The sequence below is a fragment of the Bos grunniens genome, chromosome 20, assembly GCF_055505025.1.
Source record: "Bos grunniens cultivar Pamir isolate PY7600 chromosome 20, Bosgru_T2T1.0, whole genome shotgun sequence".
NCBI lineage: Eukaryota > Metazoa > Chordata > Mammalia > Artiodactyla > Bovidae > Bos > Bos grunniens.
In genome coordinates, this window is record NC_141184.1 from 57,307,022 (window position 1) to 57,332,298 (window position 25,277).

Sequence of the window (25,277 nt, forward strand, 5' to 3'; positions counted from 1 at the left end):
GAATAAAACAGAGCTGAAACCGTGAAGAACCTTGTAGTAGAGTTAATGAATATGGACCTTGAGAATTAAGGGGTGCTGTGTAGCATGGAAGCAATGAGATCAAATTTGAGCTCTAAAAAGTTATCCTGGTTCTAGTTTGGAGCCAGGAAAATGCTAGCTCACATTGTACTTTTGTCTTCCTCGTAAATGGTTCCGGAGGGATGTGAAGTGGACTTGTAGATGAAACTGAGACCTCAGCATCTCTGCATGCTATAAGAAAGGCAGGGCCAATTGTCCCTAAACTTAAAATGTGGAAAGTTTCAGTGATGTGAGAACACCTCCATGCAAGTCCATTTGTGGGACACTGTGTAAAACCTCATGATTTTCTAGGAGCCAATTTATATAATTCTGATTCATACCGATAAAAGTCCAGCTGAATGCCAGAAAAAGTTTTGCCTCAATTTCTTTTCCTTATATAGTCATATAGTCCATTTTGTACTTAAAATCACTTGTTTACATTTTCATTCTTTTATGTAATGTTGAAATCATTTTGATGTCAGGAAAGCAGACTTCAGAATACTGGGGGAAATGGGAAATCTGTAATAAACAATTTGCGTAAAGCTTTTATGTCACTGAGTGAGTATGACCTTCACTAAAACGACCTCATCTTTTTTTAGGTAGACATTATTTTAAATGATGTCTTTTTCTTAGTAATTTTTATCCTGTGTGCTACATTTGAGATGTCTTTCTTCTCACAAAATTTCCGCTCTTTCCTAGCTTCCACACTTCCCTCTGGTGGTTTCCAGGATTAGTATTCTGATACTGTTTTCCCCTTAACTTATGACTATTTTTATTTAGTATATACTACATAGTATACTCATTGTTAGAAACTGTGATAAATGTACCTTATTAAACTTTTTATATGACTTTAGTTTTTTGTAAAAATGATGCCTGCTCATAAAAAATGAAGGCAGTACATCAGAGAGAGGAGAAAATAGGAAACCCAAAATGACAACTCACTGAAAAATATCCAGAAATGACTATCATTAACAGTAAGTAAACTTTATTTCAACCATCTCTTGAACTTAGGACCAGAGAAAGGTACTGGAGTAAAAGAGATGGTGGCGAACAGTGAATCCATTTAAATAGAAAACTAAGGCTATACAACTCTGAAAATTCTGTGCACAGATTCTGTAGACTTTGACAATTTAAAAACACTAACATAACCCAAATTGGAAAATGAAGGAAGGAAAAAGTAGAAAAAAATGTTAAGTATATTAATTTCCTCAACCTTTAGGGCAGGATGTTAAGCAATATAAACTAAAATTAAATCATGTAGTTTAAAAAGTGACTCTATTCTCTTAGTAATTTCATAACATTTTTCTGTAAAATGGAGACATTTCTTAAGAAAGCTCTTGAGACAAAGAAGTGAAAGTTGCTCAGTTGTGTCCGACTCTTGGCAACCCTATGGACTGTAGTCCATGGAATTCTCCAGGCCAGAATACTGGAGTGGGTGGCTTTTCCCTTCTCCAGGGGATCTTCCCAACCCAGGGGTAGAACCCAGGTCTCCCACATTGGAGGCAGATTCTTTACCAGCTGAGCCACAAGGGAAGTCCAAGAATAATGGAGTGGGTAGCCAAACATTTATATAAAAATTAGAAATTTCTTGGTTTACTTCTGTGTAGTATTTTTGTGTTAAATTCAAGTACAATAAAATAGTCTCTTTTAATAAAATTATCTATTTAAACTTCCTTTCCCTCTACTTGGGTCACTAAAAGAGGTGAGGGCACAGGGCAAACTGCTGCCGGCCAAGATTAGAGAGAGAAATAGTTGAATACAGGGAGTCAGTTTATCTGAGCACAAGCAGAAATTGCATTGGAACCAGTGCTAGAATATGAAACCTGAAATATAATTGACAAATTGATGGAGGCTCAGCATGGATAAGTCTGAGAGTTAAAAACTCCAGGGGCACTTGGTCATGTGGGGGGCACAATACTGTGAGATTTATTTTTGAATGCTTGACTAGGTCCTCATAGTAAATATCACAGAAATAAAATTTCTACTCCTTCCTTTAGGAGGAGGAAGAAAGGAACCATTTTGACTTAGGCCAGAGCACTCTTTTTGTTTTCCTTCAGGGAAAGCCAGTTAACTAGAGCTCAACTTGCTGCAGGAGAAGGCAGTGGCACCCCACTCCAGTACTCTTGCCTGGAAAATCCCATAGATGGAGGAGCCTGGTAGGCTGCGGTCCATGGGGTCACTAAGAGTGAGACACAACTGAGCGACTTCCCTTTCACTTTTCACTTTCACGCACTGGAGAAGGAAATGGCAACCCACCCCAGTGTTCTTGCCTGGAGAATCCCAGGGACGGGGAAACCTAGTGGGCTTCCATCTATGGGGTCGCACAGAGTCAGACTTGACTGAAGCGACTTAGCAGCAGCAGCAGCAACTTGCTGCAGGTTATCAGAGCTTAATGGACCTGGGAGAAGGGAAATGCCCAGCTTCAGGTGGCTCGAACCCTCCGTGTTGGAGAATAGAAACACCCAGCTACAGCCCATCCTAACCATCCTGGGTCCCTACCTAAGGGAGGAGAAAAAACCTAAGACAAATTTCTATATTCCACAATCCAGAGGCACAGTATCACTAACAGACTTACCTAATCATAGGACTGTAGGACACATGCGCTTTCCCCATACTTCACTATTACATTCAGTCCAGTTTGGTCGTTCAGTCGTGTCCGACTCTTTGCGACCCCATGAATCTCAGCACGCCAGGCCTCCCTGTCCATCACCAACTCCTGGAGTTCACCTAGACTCATGTCCATCGACTCAGTGATGCCATCCAGCCATCTCATCCTCTGTCGTCCCCTTCTCCTCCTGCCCCAAATCCCTCCCAGCATCAGAGTCTTCTCCAATGAGTCAACTCTTCTCATGAGGTGGCCAAAGTACTGGAGTTTCAGCTTTAGCATCAGTCCTTCCAAAGAACACCCAGGACCGATCTCCCTCAGAATGGACTGGTTGGATCTCCTTGCAGTCCAAGGGACTCTCAAGAGTCTTCTCCAACACCACAATTCAAAAGCATCAATTCTTTGGTGCTCAGCCTTCTTCACAGTCCAACTCTCACATCCATACATGACCACAGGAAAAACCATAGCCTTGACTAGACGAACCTTTGTTGGCAAAGTAATGTCTCTGCTTTTGAATATGCTATCTAGGTTGGTCATAACTTTCCTTCCAAGGAGTAAGTGTCTTTTAATTTCATGGCTGCAGTCACCATCTGTAGTGATTTTGGAGCCCCAAAAAATAAACTCTGACACTGTTTCCACTGTTTCCCCATCTATCTGTCATGAAGTGATGGGACCAGGTGCCATGATCTTAGTTTTCTGAATGTTGAGCTTTAAGCCAACTTTTTCACTCTCCACTTTCACTTTCGTCAAGAGGCTTTTGAGTTCCTCTTCACTTTCTGCCATAAGGGTGGTGTCATCTGCATATCTGAGGTTATTGAGATTTCTCCCAGCAATCTTGATTCCACGTTGTGCTTCTTCCAGCCCAGCGTTTCTCATGATGTACTGTGCATATTAAGTTAAATAAGCAGGGTGACAATATACAGCCTTGATGTACTCCTTTTCCTATTTGGAACCAGTCTGTTGTTCCATGTCCAGTTCTAACTGTTGCTTCCTGACCTGCATACAAATTTCTCAAGAGGCAGATCAGGTGGTCTGGTATTCCCGTCTCTTTCAGAATTTTCCACAGTTGATTGTGATCCACACAGTCAAAGGCTTTGGCATAGTCAATAAAGCAGAAATAGATTTTTTTGGAACTCTCTTGCTTTTTCCATGATCCAGCAGATGCTGGCAATTTGATCTCTAGTTCCTCTGCCTTTTCTAAAACCAGCTTGAACATCAGGAAGTTCACGGTTCACATATTGCTGAAGCCAGGCTTGGAGAATTTTGAATATTTCTTTACTAGTGTGTGAAATGAGTGCAATTGTGCAGTAGTTTGAGCATTCTTTGGCATTGCCTTTCTTTGGGATTGGAATGAAAACTGACCTTTTCCAGTCCTGTGGCCACTGCTGAGTTTTCCAAATTTGCTGGCATATTGAATGCAGCACTTTCACAGCATCATCTTTCAGGATTTGAAATAGCTCAACTGGAATTCCATCACCTCCACTAGCTTTGTTCGTAGTGATGCTTTCTAAGGCCCACTTGACTTCACATTCCAGGCTGTCTGGCTCTAGGTCAGTGATCACACCATCGTGATTATCTGGGTTGTGAAGATCTCTTTTGTACAGTTCTTCTGTGTATTCTTGCCATCTCTTCTTAATATCTTCTGCTTCTGTTAGGTCCATACCATTTCTGTCCTTTATCAAGCCCATCTTTGCATGAAATGTTCCCTTGGTATCTCTAACTTTCTTGAAGAGATCTCTAGTCTTTCCCATTCTCTTGTTTTCTTCTATTTCTTTGCATTGATCACTGAAGAAGGCTTTCTTATCTTTTCTTGCTAATCTTTGGAATTCTGCATTCAGATGCCTATATTTTTCCTTTTCTCCTTTGCTTTTCACTTCTCTTCTTTTCACAGCTATTTGTAAGGCCTCCCCAGACAGCCATTTTCCTTTTTTGCCTTTCTTTTCCATGGGATGGTCTTGATCCCTGTCTCCTGTACAATGTCACGAACCTCCATCCATAGTTCATCAGGCACTCTATCTATCAGATCTAGGCCCTTAAATCTATTTCTCACTTCCACTGTATAATCATGAGGGATTTAATTTAGGTCATACCTGAATGGTCTAGTGGTTTTCCACACTTTCTTCAATTTAAGTCTGAATTTGGCAATAAGGAGTTCATGATCTGAGCCACAGTCAGCTCCTGGTCTTGTTTTTGCTGACTGTATAGAGCTTCTCCATCTTTGGCTGCAAAGAATATAATCAATCTGATATCGGTGTTGACCATCTGGTGATGTCCATGTGTAGAGTCTTCTCTTGTGTTGTTGGAAGAGGGTGTTTGCTATGACCAATTTGTTCTCTTGGGAAAACTCTATTAGCCTTTGCCCTGCTTCATTCCATACTCCAAGGCCAAAAATTAAGAGAAGCGAAAAGCAAAGGAGAAAAGGAAAGATATAAGCATTTGAATGAAGAGTTCCAAAGAATAGCAAGGAGAGATAAGAAAGCCTTCCTCAGCAATCAATGCAAAGAAATATAGGGAAACAACAAAATGGGAAAGACTAGAGATCTCTTCAAGAAAATTAGAGATACCAGTGGAACATTTCATGCAAAGATAGGCTCAGTAAAGGACAGAAAGGGTATTGACCTAACAGAAGCAGAACATATTAAGAAGAATGAATTTATTATTATTTCACAATATACTGTGGAAAATTCTGAAAGAGATGGGCATATCAGACCACCTGACCTGCTTCTTGAGAAACCTATATGCAGATCAGGAAGCAACAGTTAGAACTAGACATAGAACAACAGACTGGTTCCAAATAGGAAAAGGAATACGTCAAGGTTGTATATTGTCACCCTGCTTATTTAACTTCTCTGCAGAGTACATCATGAGAAATGCTGGGCTGGAAGAAGCACAGGCTGGAATCAGAATTGCCAGGAGAATTACCAGTAACCTCAGATATTCAGATGACACCACCCCTATGGCAGAAAGTGAAGAGGAACTAAAAAGCCTCTTGATGAAAGTGAAAGAGGAGAGTGAAAAAGTTGGCTTAAAGCTCAACATTCAGAAAACTAAGATCATGGCATCTGGTCCCATCACTTCATGGGAAATAGATAGGGAAACAGTGGAAACAGTGTCAGACTTTATTTTTTGGGGCTCCAAAATCACTGCGGATGGTGATTGCAGCCATGAAATTGCAAGACACTTACTCCTTGGAAGGAAAGTTATGACCAACCTAGATAGGATAATAAAAAGCAGAGATATTACTTTGCCAACAAAAGTCCGTCTAGTCAAGGCTATTGTTTTTACAATGGTCATGTATGGATGTGAAAGTTGGACTGTGAAGAATGCTGAGCATCGAAGAATTGATGCTTTTGAAGTGTGGTGTTGGAGAAGACTCTTTAGAGTCTCTTGAACTGCAAGGAAATCCACCCAGTCCATTGTAAAGGAGATCAGTCCTGAATTTTGTTTAGAAGGACTGATGCTAAAGCTGAAACTCCAATACGTTGGCCACCTCATGGGAAGAGTTGACTCATTGGAAAAGACTCTGATGCTAGGAGGGATTGGGGGCAGGAAGAGAAGGGGACAACAGAGGATGAGATGGCTGGATGGCATCACCGACTCGATGGAAATGTTTCTGGGTGAACTCCGGGAGTTGGTGATGGACAGGGAGGCCTGGCGTGCTGCAGTTCATGGAGTCTCTAAGAGTCTGACACAACTGAACGACTGAACTGAAAGTATTTTTATTCTTTTTCCAGTTACTGTTGTAGATCTCATATTCAGTTCTTTATTCTCTTTCATTCTTTTCATATAATAAACATATTTGTTTTATTTTTGCAGTATCTGAAGTTTTGAGAGTCAGGTTCTATTACTTATTGTTCCTTTTATTCTTATAAACAATGCCTTGTTTCCTTGTATATTATGAACTCTTTTTTTTGAGAGCTGATTTTTTTAGAACTTTTTTTTAGAGTTCTGTGATATCTAATTAAAGATTCTTTGTTTAAGAGAGGATTTCACTTTAGTTCAAGCAGGTACATTAGAGTACCATACAATATTAGTGATTTTAATTGAAAATACTCCTTAGATACCCTGAGAATATTCATTAGCTTGAATGCCTACTTACCCACATAGACCTGAGACAGACAAGCTTCATTGCAGCCTTTCTCTGTTTTATAGTTGATGTGTTTATTCCCACGCTTCCAGTGAGTGGAGAATGTTTAGCTTTTTGTATAGGAGTTCTAGTTCATGATTAAAACACCATGTTAAACCCACATTTCTAGGTAGAATAATTCAGTGTCTCAATAATAGTAGCAGTGCTTCTTTGGTTTTTAGTCTTCCCCTTGGTTTTCAACCCCTTGGTTTTTAGTGAGCTAAGCTATGCATTTAAAGGTATTTTTTAAAAATGTGTATTATTCAGCCCTCCTAGGTATTTGATTGTAAGAGAGTTTTTGGGTTACCTAGTATTCTGCCTTACTGGAATTAAAACCTCATTTGTTTTTCATATTGATTTAATGTCATTCTATAAAGTTGGATTATGGAATAGACATATGGCTAAAGACGGAACTTCTGCCACAACAGATTTACTCCACTTCTCTGAAATACTGGCTAAGCCAAGTTCTTCCTGTGAAATAACATGTTTGATTTAGAATTTTTTACTTGGTATTTAGACAGAATAACACTATCACCTATGCTTATTCTGGATATTTTATGATTTAGTGCAGGGTTTACTCTTGTTTAGTTTGTTCTGGAATAGACAATAAGATTTTCTAAGATATGAAGGAGGTTGACAATCTATATCAGATGTCTAAACTTTTTATTTAAAAATAAATGTGATCTTTCATATGAAAGGAATATGACTGTAAGTCTAAAAGCTAGTTGCAGATGCATTTAAATTCTTCCTTCTTCTCAAATTTCAGTGTACATATAGGTAGGGATTATGTACCTATGGAGAGGCATTATAATCTTTCTTTTCCTACCTAGTGGTATAACAGATTATAAAAGGGCATGTGGAACATTATCTCTCAGATTAAATTTTATCTTCTGATAGATACATGTAGGATCATTTAGACTAAAATAATGTAGATTCTCTGTTAATCTCCCTCATAGAAATTGTAAGTGTGTAAACACACACACACACACACACACACACACACACACACACACATACACACATACATATATACATTTCCTTGTTGACTTGTTTATTCCTTATCTTCTTGACTAGACTATAATGGATGACAATAAGCGATTCCATTCCAAGTGTTTAGTAGCCACAATTAAGATGTGAGAATTTAGTAATTTTTAAGGGTTTTTTCTACTTTATATTCCTCATTTTCAGAGCATATGATATTTAACCCAAGCAGTACATCAGACACACACACCCAAAACTTATCAGTAAGCTTTTAAAAGCTGTGCATCCATGAGAAAAATGGAAAGATTTGCCTTTTTAAACTCTTCAGTTAGCCTGAGATCTCATTTTGTCAGTAATTGATCCTGTAAATATTAAGAACAGTAGTGTTAGTACTGGAGAGGAGAAGAATGATAGTAATTGAAGAAGCAAACTCATGTTGGGCACATATTCTGAGCCAAGCACCACGATAAGTATACTGAGTAATTTCCATGGAATCATGTTTCTTCCTTACAACTTTACCTTAATTGTCAAGATGAGAAAACCGATTTACATTGGTTAGCTTAATTGTCTAAGCCCATATTGCTAGTAACAGGTAGAACAGAACTTTGTACACACAAATCAGGGGTTCTGTGATTTAATTTGATTTTGATTTTTTATTTCCTGTGTATACTTTCAAAATTAATGTATAAACTATAGCATATTATACTTCCTGATACATGTTTAACCTGCATCTCTGCTCTTTCTGCCCTTGCTGATGATACCATACTAAAAATCATATCATATATTTATAGTTTTAATACTTATGATGGGCTCTCATTATGGCCATTTTGTGATTTCATCAATAGCCAAGCTGTTGTTTCATTACAAACAGATTCAGTATCTTTGTGATTAAAGCGACAAACTAAAAACCATGAAGGCTGTACTGTTTAGCTTGCAATCATTTCCATGTGTTATGAATTCTTATCAGATGTTGGGAAATAGGAGGCTTAAGCTAACTGCAAGTACTACATCCATGGTCCAAGAAGCAATGATCTGTAATGGACATGTGTTTAGCGGTCAGCTTGCTTAACAAGATCTCTAAGCAAATTCATTTACCATCTTATGTAAGATATATATACATATTCCATTTTATTTTTGTACATTAAAGTTTTCTTCAAAAGCATGTCAAGTACTCAGGTCTTGATAATTTTACCTTTTTTTTTTTTTTTTAAGTGAATATTAGAGTTCAGTGTTTGAGCTCACCACCCTTATAGTAAGATAATATTTCTCATGCCATAAGTAAAAAGAACAGATATAACTCAAAATTTTCCTAAGGCACATTCCTGGAAACTGGAGAAAATGAGAAAAGCATCTGGGAAAAAATAAAAACTGACTGAAAATTATGCAGGATACATATCATTGCCATATTAAATCCTCAATCTCAAGCTGAAAGTTGTACGATTTAAAAAATTGCAAGAATTCTACCTTTTATAAAGTAATATAAACCGTCTGATAAAAATGTAAATATACTGCTACTTACTTATTCATAGTGTGTTCTGTTGCATGAAAAATACTCAGCTCAAAAATAACATATTCAAGTCTAAATGTACTTTTCATTCAGTGGGCAGGAAACATATTAAGGGGAGAACTGCATAAAGAATTAGGATGTCTGTATCATGTTTATAGTATTGTAATTGATTTAAGCAATATTGAAAAAAATAAAAAACTCTTACTATCTCTACACTTCAACTTCTTTGTGTCTAAGACCTCTCACCATTTCTTTAGATAATGGGCCTTAAGATCCTAAAACCAAAGGAATTGAAATAGAATGATATACAGAGTACAATCACTTTTTACATTTATAGTTGATTATCCATTTCAAAAATATTAATTTATACCTTTCTTAGATTATTTTTAGATTATGATATAACTGAGATAAAGGAAGAGAATTAATTGCTTTCCTGTAACCATATAATGATGTTGGTTCTAGGTCTTCTGAAACATGTCTCTTTTTTTTATGCAAAAGTTTTATTTAATCTTTTGGAATGGACATGGGCATTAAGATGAAAACAACATCCATCAATGAGATTAGAGTATATATCTTTAACAGTATAGTAATTAATATCATTTTACATAAAATCATTGATTTTTATTTAAAGTTTTAATTCTTTAAATTGCTTATATAATTTAATAGTCATGAGTTGGTTGTAGTATATTTTCTTATTTAAAAAAAGAAAAAATTCCCTCGTAGCTCAGATGGTAATGAATCTGCCTGCAGGAGACCCGGGTTCAATCCCTGGGTTGAAAGATCCCCTGGAGAAGGAAATAACGGCCCACTCCAATATTGTTGCTTGGAGAATTCCATGGACAGACCATGGGGTCACAAAGAGTCAGATATGACAGAGGGACAAACACTTTGGGCCTCCCTGGTGTTTACTGGCTCAGACAGTAAAGAATCCACCTGCAATGCAGGAGACCTGGGTTCAATCCCTGGGTTGGGAAGATCCCCTGGAGGAGGGCATGGCTACACATTCCAATATTCTGATCTAGAGAATCCCCATGGACAAAGGAGCCTGGTGTGCTACAGTTCATGGGGTCACAAAGACTCAGACATGACTGAGCAACCAAGCACACGTTCTAAGCACCTAATGAAAGTGAAAGTCACTCAGTCTTTTCCGACTCTTTGTGACCCCATGGACTATACAGTCCCTGGAATTCTCCAGGCAAGAATACTGGAGTGGGTAGCCGTTCCCTTCTCCAGGATATTTTCCTAACCCAGGGATCAAACCCAGGTCTCCCGCATTGCAGGCGGATTCTTTACCAGCTGAGCCACAAGGGAAGCCCAACAGTACTGAGGTGGGTAGCCTGTCCCTTCTCAGGGAATATTCCCAACCCAGGAATCGAACTGGGGTCTCCTGTATTGCAGGCAGATTTTTTACCAGCTGAGCTACCAGGGAAGCCCTAAGCACCTAATAGTGCTTTTATTTTAATCCTTAATCTTTGCATTGGTCTTGTTATAATACATAGGCTGAATATAGTCACTATTTATAGATAAGATGATGCTGTGAAAGTGCTGCACAGCAAATATGGAAAACTCAGCAGTGGCCACAGGACTGGAAAAGGTCAGTTTTCATTCCAGTCCCAAAGAAAGGCAATGCCAGAGGATGCTCAAACTACCACACAGTTGCACTCATCTGACACACTAGTACAGTAATGCTTAAAATTCTCCAAGCCAGGCTTCAGCAATATGTGAATCGTGAACTTCCAGATGTTCAAGCTGGTTTTAGAAAAAGCAGAGGAACCAGAGATCGAATTGCCAACATCCATTGGATCATTAAAAAAGCAAGAGAGAAGATGGCAGAGGAGTAGGACGGGGAGAACACTTTCTCCCCCACAGAGTCATCAAAAGAGCATTTAAACATCGAGTAAATTCCACAAAACAACTTCTGAATGCCGGCAGAGGACATCAGGCACCCAGAAAAGCAACCCAACTCTTCGAAAGGAGAGAGAAGAAATACAGCTCCACCCACTAGAACACCGGCACAAGCTTCCCTAACCAGGAAACCTTGACAAGCCACCTGTACAAACCCACACACAGCGAGGAAACGCCACAATAAAGAGAACTCCACAAACTGCCAGAATACAGAAAGGACACCCCAAACTCAGCAATTTAAACAAGATGAAGAGACAGAGGAATACCCAGCAGATAAAGGAACAGGATAAATGCCCACCAAACCAAACAAAAGAGGAAGAGATAGGGAATCTACCTGATAAAGAATTCCGAATAATGATAGTGAAATTGATCCAAAATCTTGAAATTAAAATGGAATCACAGATAAATAGCCTGGAGACAAGGATTGAGAAGATGCAAGAAAGGTTTAACAAGGACCTAAAAGAAATAAAAAAGAGTCAATATATAATGAATAATGCAATAAATGAAATTAAAAACACTCTGGAGGCAACAAATAGTAGAATAACAGAGGCAGAAGATAGGATTAGTGAATTAGAAGATAGAATGGTAGAAATAAATGAATCAGAGAGGATAAAAGAAAAACGAATTAAAAGAAATGAGGACAATCTCAGAGACCTCCAGGACAGTATTAAACGCTACAACATTCGAATCATAGGGGTTCCAGAAGAAGAAGACAAAAAGAAAGACCATGGGAAAATACTTGAGGAGATAATAGTTGAAAACTTCCCTAAAATGGGGAAGGAAATAATCACCCAAGTCCAAGAAACCCAGAGAGTCCCAAACAGGATAAACCCAAGGAGAAACACCCCAAGACACATATTAATCAAATTAACAAAGATCAAACACAAAGAACAAATACTAAAAGCAGCAAGGGAAAAACAACAAATAACACACAAGGGAATTCCCATTAGGCTAACAGCTGATCTTTCAATAGAAACTCTTCAAGCCAGGAGGGAATGGCAAGACATACTTAAAATGATGAAAGAAAATAACCTACAGCCCAGATTATTGTACCCAGCAAGGATCTCATTCAAGTATGAAGGAGAAATCAAAAGCTTTTCAGACAAGCAAAAGCTGAGAGAATTCTGCACCACCAAACCAGCTCTCCAACAAATACTAAAGGATATTCTCTAGACAGGAAACACAAAAATGGTGTATAAACTTGAACCCAAAACAATAAAGTAAATGGCAACGGGATCATACTTATCAGTAATTACCTAAAACGTAAATGGGTTGAATGCCCCAACCAAAAGACAAAGACTGGCTGAATGGATACAAAAACAAGACCCCTACATATGTTGTCTACAAGAGACCCACCTCAAAACAGGGGACACATACAGACTGAAAGTGAAGGGCTGGAAAAAGATTTTCCATGCAAATAGGGACCAAAAGAAAGCAGGAGTAGCAATACTCATATCAGATGAAATAGACTTTAAAACAAAGGCTGTGAAAAGAGACAAAGAAGGTCACTACATAATGATCAAAGGATCAATCCAAGAAGAAGATATAACAATTATAAATATATATGCACCCAACACGGGAGCACCGCAGTATGTAAGACAAATGCTAACAAGTATGAAAGGAGAAATTAACAATAACACAATAATAGTGGGAGACTTTAATACCCCACTCACACCTATGGATAGATCAACTAAACAGAAAATTAACAAGGAAACACAAACTTTAAACGATGCAATAGACCAGTTAGACCTAATTGATATCTATAGGACATTTCATCCCAAAACAATGAATTTCACCTTTTTCTCAAGCACACATGGAACCTTCTCCAGGATAGATCACATCCTGGGCCATAAAGCTAGCCTTGGTAAATTCAAAAAAATAGAAATCATTCCAAGCATCTTTTCTGACCACAATGCAGTAAGATTAGATCTCAATTACAGGAGAAAAACTATTAAAAATTCCAACATATGGAGGCTGAACAACACGCTGCTGAATAACCAACAAATCACAGAAGAAATCAAAAAAGAAATCAAAATTTGCATAGAAACGAATGAAAATGAAAACACAACAACCCAAAACCTGTGGGACACTGTAAAAGCAGTCCTAAGGGGAAAGTTCATAGCAATACAGGCACACCTCAAGAAACAAGAAAAAAGTCAAATAAATAACCTAACTCTACACCTAAAGCAACTAGAAAAGGAAGAAATGAAGAACCCCAGGGTTAGTAGAAGGAAAGAAATCTTAAAAATTAGAGCAGAAATAAATGCAAAAGAAACAAAAGAGACCATAGCAAAAATCAACAAAACCAAAAGCTGGTTCTTTGAAAGGATAAATAAAATTGACAAACCATTAGCCAGACTCATCAAGAAACAAAGGGAGAAAAATCAAATCAACAAAATTAGAAATGAAAATGGAGAGATCACAACAGACAACACAGAAATACAAAGGATCATAAGAGACTACTATCAACAATTATATGCCAATAAATGGACAACATGGAAGAAATGGACAAATTCTTAGAAAAGTACAACTTTCCAAAACTCGACCAGGAAGAAATAGAAAATCTTAACAGACCCATCACAAGCACGGAAATTGAAACTGTAATCAAAAATCTTCCAGCAAACAAAAGCCCCGGTCCAGATGGCTTCACAGCTGAATTCTACCAAAAATTTAGAGAAGAGCTAACACCTATCTTGCTCAAACTCTTCCAAAAAATTGCAGAGGAAGGTAAACTTTCCAAACTCATTCTATGAGGCCACCATCACCCTAATACCAAAACCTGACAAAGATCCCACAAAAAAAGAAAACTACAGGCCAATATCACTGATGAACATAGATGCAAAAATCCTTAACAAAATTCTAGCAATCAGAATCCAACAACACATTAAAAAGATCATACACCATGACCAAGTGGGCTTTATCCCAGGGATGCAAGGATTCTTCAATATCCCCAAATCAATCAGTGTAATACACCACATTAACAAATTGAAAAATAAAAACCATATGATTATCTCAGTAGATGCAGAGAAAGCCTTTGACAAAATTCAACATCCATTTATGATAAAAACTCTCCAGAAAGCAGGAATAGAAGGAACATACCTCAACATAATAAAAGCTATATATGACAAACCCACAGCAAACATTATCCTCAATGGTGAAAAATTGAAAGCATTTCCTCTAAAGTCAGGAACAAGACAAGGGTGCCCACTTTCACCATTACTATTCAACATAGTTTTGGAAGTTTTCGCCACAGCAATCGGAGCAGAAAAAGAAATAAAAGGAATCCAAATTGGAAAAGAAGAAGTAAAACTCTCACTATTTGCAGATGACATGATCCTCTACATAGAAAACCCTAAAGACTCCACCAGAAAATTATTAGAAATAATCAGTGACTATAGTAAAGTTGCAGGATATAAAATCAACTCACAGAAATCCCTTGCATTCCTATACACTAATAATGAGAAAACAGAAAGAGAAATTAAGGAAACAATTCCATTCACCATTGCAACGGAAAGAATAAAATACTTAGGAATATATCTACCTAAAGAAACTAAAGACCTATATATAGAAAACTATAAAACACTGGTGAAAGAAATCAAAGAGGACACTAATAGATGGAGAAATATACCATGTTCATGGATTGGAAGAATCAATATAGTGAAAATGAGTATACTACCCAAAGCAATTTATAGATTCAATGCAATCCCTATCAAGCTACCAACAGTATTCTTCACAGAGATAGAACAAATAATTTCACAATTTGTATGGAAATACAAAAAACCTCGAATAGACAAAGCGATCCTGAGAAAGAAGAATGGAACTGGAGGAATCAACCTACCTGACTTCAGGCTCTACTACAAAGCCACAGTTATCAAGACAGTATGGTACTGGCACAAAGACAGAAATATAGATCAGTGGAACAAAACAGAAAGCCCAGAGATAAATCCAGGCACATATGGACACCTTATCTTTGACAAAGGAGGCAAGAATATACAATGGATTAAAGACAATCTCTTTAACAAGTGGTGCTGGGAAATCTGGTCAACCACTTGTAAAAGAATGAAACTAGACCACTTTCTAACACCATACACAAAAATAAACTCAAAATGGATTAAAGATCTCAATGTAAGACCAGAAACTATAAAACTCCTAGAGGAGAACATAGGCAAAACACTCTCTGACATACATCACAGCAGGATCCTCTATGACCCACCCCCCAGAATATTGGAAATAAAAGCAAAAATAAACAAATGGGACCTAATTAACCTTAAAAGCTTCTGCACATCAAAGGAAACTATTAGCAAGGTGAAAAGACAGCCTTCAGAATGGGAGAAAATAATAGCAAATGAAGCAACTGACAAACAACTAATCTCAAAAATATACAAGCAACTCCTCCAGCTCAACTCCAGAAAAATAAATGACCCAATCAAAAAATGGGCCAAAGAACTAAAAAGACATTTCTCCAAAGAAGACATACAGATGGCTAACAAACACATGAAAAGATGCTCAACATCACTCATTATCAGAGAAATGCAAATCAAAACCACTATGAGGTACCATTTCACACCAGTCAGAATGGCTGCAATCCAAAAGTCTACAAATAATAAATGCTGGAGAGGGTGTGGAGAAAAGGGAACCCTCTTACACTATTGGTGGGAATGCAAACTAGTACAGCCACTATGGAGAACAGTGTGGAGATTCCTTAAAAAACTGGAAATAGAACTACCTTATGATCCAGCAATCCCACTACTAGGAATACACACTGAGGAAACCAGAAGGGAAAGAGACACGTGTACCCCAATGTTCATCGCAGCACTGTTTATAATAGCCAGGACATGGAAGCAACCTAGATGTCCATCAGCAGATGAATGGATAAGAAAGCAGTGGTACATATACACAATGGAGTATTACTCAGCCATTAAAAAGAATACATTTGAATCAGTTCTAATGAGGTGGATGAAACCGGAGCCTATTATACAGAGTGAAGTAAGACAGAAGGAAAGACATCAATACAGTATACTTACACATATATATGGAATTTAGAAAGATGGTAACCATAACCCGGTGTACGAGACAGCGAAAGAGACAGTGATGTATAGAACAGTCTTATGGACTCTGTGGGAGAGGGAGAGGGTGGGAAGATTTGGGAGAATGACATTGAAACATGTAAAATATCATGTAAGAAACGAGTTGCCAGTCCAGGTTCGATGCACGACACTGGATGCTTGGGGCTAGTGCACTGGGACGACACAGAGGGATGGTATGGGGAGGCAGGAGGGAGGAGGGTTCAGGATGGGGAACACGTGTATACCTGTGGCGGATTCATTTTGATATTTGGCAAAACTAATACAATTATGTAAAGTTTAAAGATAAAATAAAATTAAATGTTAAAAAAAAATTAAATGTAAACTCCTCTTAAAAAAATAAATAAATAAAAAATTTTAAAAAATGAAAAAGCAAGAGAGATCCAGAAAAACATCTATTTCTGCTTTATTGACTATGCCAAAACCTTTCACTGTGTGGATCACAATAAACTGTGGAAAATTCTGAAAGAGATGGGCATACCGGACCACCTGACCTGCCTCTTGAGAAACCTATATGCAGGTCAGGAGGCAACAGTTAGAACTGGACATGGAACAACAGACTGGTTCCAAATAGGAAAAGGAGTACATCAAGACTGTATATTGTCACCCTGCTTATTTAACTTCTATGCAGAGGACATCATGAGAAACGCTGGACTGGAGGAAGCACAAGCTGGAATCAGGATTGCCAGGAGAAATATCAATAGCTTCAGATATGCAGATGACACCACCCTTATGGCAGAAGGTGAAGAAGAACTAAGAGCCTCTTGATGAAAGTGAAAGAGGAGAATGAAAAAGTTCACTTAAAGCTCAGCATTCAGAAAATGAAGATCATGGCATCCGGTCTCATCACTTCATGGCAGATAGATGGGGAAACAGTGGAAACAGTGTCAGACTTTATTTTTCTGGGCTCCAAAATCACTGCAGATGGTGATTGCAGCCATGAAACTAAAAGACACTTACTCCTTGGAAGGAAAGTTATGACCAACCTAGATAGCATATTCAAAAGCACAGACATTACTTTGCCAACAAAGGTCCGTCTAGTCAAGGCTATGGTTTTTCCAGTGGTCATGTATGGATGTGAGAGTTGGGCTATAAAGAAAGCTGAGCGCCGAAGAATTGATGCTTCTGAACTGTGGTGTTGGAGAAGACTCTTGAGAGTCCCTTGGACTGCAAGGAGATCCAACCAGTCCATCCTAGAGGAGATCAGTCCTGGGTGTTCATTGGAGGGACTGATATAGAAGCTGAAACTCCAATACTTTGGCCACCTGATGCAAAGAGCTGACTTGTTGGAAAAGACCCTGATGCTGGGAAAGATTGAGGGCAGGAGAAGAAGGGGACGACAGAGGATGAGATGGCTGAATGGCATCACCGACTCAATAGACATGAGTTTGGGTGGACTCCAGGAGTTGATGATGAACAGGGAGGCCTGGCATGCTGAGGTTCATGGGGTCGCAAAGAGTCGGACACGACTGAGCGACTGAATTCAACTGAACTGATACTACAGATTTACCAAATTAAAAAATATATATGATGAATTATTAACTGATGGCTAATTAGCTGATGCTGATGTCATAAAAGCCATGTTAAAATTCAAATGAATCCAAATTAGAGATCTAGTAGGAAAAAAAGTAATTAGCTTAAAATTAACAGTAGCTTATAGAAGTATTTATTTTATCATACAGGTGGAAACTAGGCTCTGAGGAAGCCATACAGATGCCGTCTGGACTCAAGCAAGCCCATAGTTTGTATTCTTGCTTTGTAAGCAGTGTAAGGTGAACATATAGTCCAGGCTTACAATTTTCATTCTTTTTTTAGCAGGTTCAAATATATTCTATTACCAATGGATAAAATTATATTCCAGAGAATATAAGATTGGGTCCCCTAAAACTAGACTGTTATCTAAAGACTAGGGTAAAAACATGTACTGTATTCTAAGAGTTATGGATTCCATGTGTACTAACAAATGATGTTGTTTGAATAGTCTTGAAAGATTTTGACAGTGTTGTAAATTTTTATTTTCTTGAAAAATTCAGTATAATGAAACATAGTTTTATGTATATAGACAAAAACCTCTTTCTTTGTCTTTTTTGAGTTCTTGTTCATCATTGTTCAGTTTGTTTATTATTATGGCTACTTCAGCAGTATATCTAAATCTTTGTCTGTTTAAGAGTAGATTTTCAGAAGCTGGCATTAAACATTTATTACCCTTTTTAAAAATTATGAACAGAGTTGATGTTCATATGCAGTAGAGGTGACATTTGTTTATAATAAATAATACAAGAAAATATTCCTACTTGACAAACAGACCTTAACTGTGGCACTATTTTTAACAGAACTGAATAATAATAGCCATCATTGGTCGAAAATGTATTGAATGCCCAATATTTTAAATACCTAACTCTGATTTTATAGCTGAGGAAACTGAATCTCAAAGAACTTAAATAATTGTTGTTAGGTCTTCCAGACAATAAGTAATGGAATTGGGTTTTAAATCAGGACTTTCTGATCTTTTTAATATCTGTGCTAGTCTTTTTGATATCTTTGCTTTACTGGGTCTACAATAGTTTATACTCTCATTGCCCCTCATTCTTTGCATACTTCAGATCACCATGATAACTAGTTTGTTTGGCTGTCATGCAGCACTTCTTCAGCTTTCAAAATAATCTTCCCTCACCTTAGTCTTCAGAAAATATCATCTGAATTTCCTGAATTATTTACCAAAAAAAAAAACCTTAAGCTAGTATTTAGTGGGTGGAGCAAAGATGTGGTTGCTATTTTCTGTTTTCATATAACTTCAAGAAATAGGAAGTAATTACATTTATCTGAGAAATAGATCATGAGAGCTAACCCAGACATTGATGGTGAGAGTCAAGAAGAGCAGTTGCATGTGAGAGAGAGATCGGAAAATGACATACTTGGACAGTGATTCAGTGAAAGGGAGGGTGAACAGTCCCAGGGGAAGTTTAAAGTTTGGTCATTAGAAGGAAATCGGTTTCATGATCAAATAGGGACTTCAGGAAAAGGAACAGATTTGACCAGGGAAAAGATGATTTGGAGTTTGGACATAGAGAGTTTGTAATTCTTGTGATATCTAGCCTCAAACTACATCTGGATCTAAGCCCTTGACCTGTGACTAGTTTGAATTGAGATGTCCTCTAAGTATGAAATACACACTGCATTTAGAAGAGTTAGTACAGAAAAAATGTAAATTGGTGTATTAATATTCTTACATTGATTCCATGTTAACATAATAATACTTTGGATATTTTGAGTTATTGAGCTAAATAAAATATGTTTTTAAAATTAACCTGTTTCTTTTTACCAGTTTTTAAAATGTGCTAGGAAACAAAATTGTATGTGTGTCTTGGCTTATATTTCTGTTGGACAGTACTAATTTACATAGAGATTTGTAATAGATAGAAGTGTAGGGGGAGACATGTAGATTTGGAAATATCCTATTATAAAAGTGATAGTTTATAAGATTAGATAAAATGCCAGCATACAGGGTATAGAAATGAGAAAAATGACAATTATAGTGTGAGAAGAGAAAGAGTAATTCAGAGGAGAAATGGAGAATCAGGACTCTAAAGTGGTACATAGTCTGATTAGCAGAAAGTTTCAGAAGGAAGTAGTTCATATCTTTGGATGATAGGAAGGCCAAAGAGGAAGAAGAGGACTGAGAAAAGGCCATTGAATTTGACTGATACAGACCCAGTTTCAGTAGAGTACAAGAAGGATCGATTGCAAGAGATTAAGAACTTAGAGCTTGATGAATTAGACTTTGTATATAAGCTGTTCTTTCAGGCAAGGAGTCCACTTGTAAAGATAATAATCTCTTGTTTGGAGCAGAGTACAGGGAAATTTGAGTATGCTGTTGGCCGAATGAAAGGATCAGTAAAGTAGAAGTGCTTGAAGTTGTTAAGAAAGAGAAGATAATTTCTATAGTAAGGTCCTAATGCATTGGGTCCCAAACTTGAGTGCATGTTAAGTCACCTTGGTAACTTGGCACAGGAGCAAATTCCCAGGCAACTTCCCACATCTGAAGAAATCATATTTCCTGGAGATATGTCTCCCTGAACATGTTTTAACAATTCTTCTAGATGGTTATGATGTATCCAACAGGACAAACAAGAAAATTAAGGGTCCTGGTGAGGACATGAGGGAAATGACTGACCATAGCATCAGAATGCACAGAGAGCCAATTGGGTTAGAATAAGACTGGCGGACCATGAACTGTGATTAAGGAGTTGGCTTTCATTCATAGAAGAATGAGCCTAAGTTCAGTAGGAATGAAAGACTGAGAAAGCTAAAAGCATAGTGATCAGATAGGGAAGTTTCAGAATTGAGGACCTTGGAGGTCATGCAGATACATACAAATAGGGCTGTGTGTTTGATACAGAAAAAAGTGAAAAGAACTGAGTCACACACATTATAAAACCCATCAGTTTAGTGACTCTAATACAGAACAGGAGTAAAAAAATATGAGACTTGGGGTTTAGGAGGAAGCACTAAAGGCTTTATTTGGGGGGGCACCAAAATCACTGGAGATGGTAACTGCAGCCATGAAATTAAGACGCATGCTCCTTGGAAGAAAACCTATGACCAACCTAGACAGCATGTTAAAAAGCAGAGATATTACTTTACCAACAAAGTTCCATCTAGTCAAAGCTATGGTTTTTCCAGTAGTCATGTATAAATGTGAGAGTTGGACTATAAAAAAAGCTGAGTGCCAAAGAATTGATGCTTTTGGACTGTGGTGTTGGAGAAGCCTCTTGAGAGTCCCTTGGACTGCAAGGAGATACAACCAGTCCATCCTAGAGGAGATCAGTCCTGGGTGTTCATTGGAAGGACTGATGCTGAAGCTGAAACTCCAGTACTTTGGGCCACCTGTTGTGAAGGAACGACTCATTGGAAAAGACCCTGATGCTAGGAAAGATTGAAGGTGGGAGGAGAAGGGGACAACAGAGGATGAGATGGTTGGATGGTGTCACCGCTGCGATGGACATGAGTTTGAGTAGGCTCCAGGAGTTGGTAATGGACAGGGAAGCCTGGTGTGCTGCAGTCCATGGAGTCACAAAGAGTCGGACATGACTGAGCACTGAACTGCTGAACTGAACTAAAGGCTGAATCAGCTTAGAACCAGTGTCTTTAGAGACTTCCAGAATGGGGTGCCTCCTTGGGCTACAGTGTTCTCAGTCTCCATGACACACTCTAGCGTGTTGAAAATAGAGTGAATGCCTGACATTCACAGATATAAAATGCATAGGTTTAACTATTTGCAAGTGACTCGCAGGGTTCATGACATGAGCAGTTAATAATTGTTTCCAAGGCTTGAAATTGAATCTCCTGCCCTAAAGTGGCTTGTAGAAACCAGTCACATAACATGTAAGTGTTGCAGTAAAGCCAGCACTTACATCTTCATTTGCCTTTGATATATGATTATATTAATTATCAAACTATCTCAGTCTGATAGGTTTCACAGAAGAGGAAATTATTTGGCAAATTGTGGTATCAAAAGGTTTAAAAACTAATTGAGTTTAAAAAAAAATGTAGCATTGCTCCTAGCATGTAATAAAAAAGGGTTCAAAATGAATTAAGTTTAAGAAAAATTTTAGCATTGTTCCTAGCATGTAATAATTGCTTGATAAGTGGTAGTTACTTGTACCAATTCAGGAATTCAATAAGTTTTGAAGTCAGATATTTTTTGTGTATGCCCAGGTTTAGAGAATAGTATTTATATTAAAAAGTTTGTTTTGATTTGGAATCTCCATGCATTATTAAACTGAATTTAGAATGTTAAATTTGAAAGTAAATTAGAAGGAGAACAAAGGTTCATTTATCACTCATCAACTGTTTGATATACTTGAAGGGGGCTGTATTTCATAGCACATGCCTGTGTGCGTGCTAAGTTGCTTCAGTCATGTCCAGCTCTTTGCAACCTCATGGAGGAGCCCACCAGGCTCTCTGTTTATGGAATTTTTCAGGCAGGAATCTGGAGTAGGTTGCCACTTCCTTCTCCAGGGCATCTTCCCAACCTAGGAATCGAACCTGCCTTCCCTGGGTCTCCTGTATTGGCAAGAGGATTCTTTACCGCTGTGCCACCTGGGATGCCCCTATATTTCGTAGTAAAGCGTCTGCCTGAAATGTGGGAGACCTGGGTTCAATCCCTGGGTTGGGAAGATCTCCTGGAGAAGGAAATGACAACCCACTCCAGTATTCTTGCCTGGAAAATCCCATGGACGGAGGAGCCTGGTAGGCTACAGTCCATGGGGTCACAAAGAGTCGGACACCACTGAGAGACTTCAGTTTCACAATATATTGCTTTTGTGAAATCACAACTTTTAATATATCTTTTAAGTATGTTTCCATAGGGAGACCTGGGTTCAATCCCTGGGTTGGGAAGATCTCCTGGAGAAGGGAATGGCAACCTACTTTAGTATTCTTGCCTGGAGAATTCCATGGACAGAGAAGCCTGGCAGGCTACAGTCCCTGGGATCGCAGAGTCGGACACAACTGAGTGGCTGTCACTTCATTTCACTTCCATACCATAAATACACATACACAGAAACAAAATGAATTATATTATTCATGTTTTCTTACTGTACATGACAACTGGATTTAGGTTTTTTTGCTAAACAACTTTCTCAGTCTGTTATAAACTTATATAATTGTTTTTGATTTGTAGTGAAGAGCTCAGAAAAGAAGCAAGACAATTAAAGCGGGAACTCTTAGCAGCAAAACAGAAGAAAGCAGAAAATTCCACAAATCAAGCAGAAAAAAGAAGTGAAGGTAAGCACGGTTATCAAGCTTATATTTTCACTTGGTATTTCTTCCCTCTCTCCTTCCTGAATTGAGTGGTGGTGGTGTTTATTACTTTGTTTGGCTAGTTAGTCAATAAAATTGTTTCACTTAGGACTTTTGTCCGAGAAGGACATTCAATCAAATGTGATCATAACTACTGTTCCTTAATAAAGAGAGTACTTAACATCAGGCAAAACTTATGTTGTCATAGCACATATCTAGAAGTGCACAGGATAGAGTGTTCTTTTTTTTTTTTTTTTTTAAACATTGGGTACCCTTTAAAACATTTAATAAAAGTGTTTAGGCCCTACATTTGGCACTTGTATAAACATTATTCATACATTGTTTGAATAGTATTAAATACAAATTCCTGTTTTGTGTTTATTTTGCTCTTATTTAAGTACAGAAAATCTAAAACATTGATAAAAATGATCAAAAGCTTATCAGAATAATACCCTGCTTTTTACAGAGGTTAAATATTTCTTTATTGTACTTTTTTTTTTATTAAGCTAGAACAGCTTCAGAAAAGCTGTTGCACTGAAGACCTTGAAACTATTTCAGCTATGAAACATGTAATGTTCAGTTTCCAAAATAGCAATTGGAACCCTCAAATCTGTCTTATCTTCATAATAGTAAAATACATTGTAGATTTGGTGAACATGGTCAGAAATTTAATTATCTTTAATAATGTACACTAAATTTGGCTTAATAAATTTGCTTTGTGCATATATCTTGTGTATTCTTATGCTTTTGGAAAGCATGAATAATTTTATCAATTGATACTAGGTTCTGTAATAGTGACTGGAGATAATTCAAAGCATAAGATGTAACATCTAACCTTAAAGAATACACATTCCAATACCAAACAGTGGTACAGCATTTGACCATGTGATTATTATTTATTTTAAGTAACACAGTTATACTACATAAGCCTCTAAAGCTCAAAGTTGTTAGATGATTTGCACCATGTTCCCAATGACTATTGTTGTAAAGGCAGGTACTTGATAAAGAACTTGAAATTGCCAAAATATGTTTGAATGAAACAAATTATTAAAAAGTTAACTCATCCAAATGACACAAATTATAGACTGAATTTTAAAAAAAGGATAAAGTTATATATGTGACTAGATAATATTGGTAAAATGTGACCCAGAATAGAAAGAAGATATATTGGCAATATTGAGGTTTGAAGAAGTACAATAAGGATTCTTTAAGTTTGTGTATAATTTTCCCAGGAGATTGTTTCTTATAATTAAAAAGCACTCTAAATATATGAAAGTAATTCCTTTTAACTGGGAAGATCTTCATTTTTTTATTCTTTTCTGAGCTGCTGCTACTGCTAAGTCGCTTCAGTCGTGTCCGACTCTGTGCGACCCCATAGACGGCAGCCCACCAGGCTCCCCTGTCCCTGAGATTCTCCAGGCAAGAACACTGGAGTGGGTTGTCATTTACTTTTCTGAGCTAGTAATTGTTATTCCCACACTCCATCTCAAAGTCCATGATATACTGTGAAGTTGGTAATGGATGGTTCTTGCTTTTGTAGTTTATGATCTCAAAGAAGTGAAAGAACTGCAGTAGGAAGTTTCTGAAATAGAGCTGTATGGTTAAGACTTATATTAGATGTAAACAGTGCTGTTGTAATTTATCTGCCTTTGAAATACTTAATACAATTAGGTAAAGAAAGATTTGAGTCTTAAAACATTGATTTCTTAACACAAAAAAAGAGTCTTCTGGAGCTTATTTCAGTCTGTTTATATGAAAGTTAACCAGATTAAAACTCTTTTTATGCTGCAATTAGAGAATTATATTGGTAATTTTCTGAATTTAATTTTTCTTGTATCATCTAGAAATACCTGGATTTTCCCTAAATCTAAAAGACAGTTAAAATTAGCTTCTCTAAAACTGTAATCATTTGGTTGCTGTCATTTTTCTTTTAGTCTCAGAATGGGCTAAAAATGGGCTAAAGTTTTTTTATTTTTTTGTTATTTTGAAATAATAAAAATTATTTTTATTTGAAATGAAAATATTTTTATCATATAATATTTAATATAAATTTGTGTATATTATTATATATATTATATTATATGTATAATAATATATCCATCGCGACCCCATGGACTGCAGCCTGCCAGGCTCCTCTGTCCATGGGATTTTCCAGGCAAAAGTACTGGAGTGGGGTGCCATTGCCTTCTCCGAATTAGGTAATCAGAA

At 37.4% G+C, this 25,277-nt stretch overlaps 1 protein-coding gene across 17 annotated transcripts in view; it reads left to right on the top strand.

The window, feature by feature from the left end:
• Positions 1-25,277, top strand: part of CWC27 (CWC27 spliceosome associated cyclophilin) — a 271,711-nt gene that overhangs the window by 123,905 nt on the left and 122,529 nt on the right. For all 17 annotated transcript variants that reach the window (XR_015148865.1, XR_015148866.1, XR_015148862.1 and 14 more), the window contains one exon: positions 22,951-23,054. Coding sequence is in view for 11 of the 17 variants with exons in the window: in XM_086361937.1 (XP_086218063.1) it covers positions 22,951-23,054 (104 nt within the window). In the remaining 6 variants the exon portion in view is untranslated. The remainder of the gene's footprint in view (positions 1-22,950; positions 23,055-25,277) is intronic.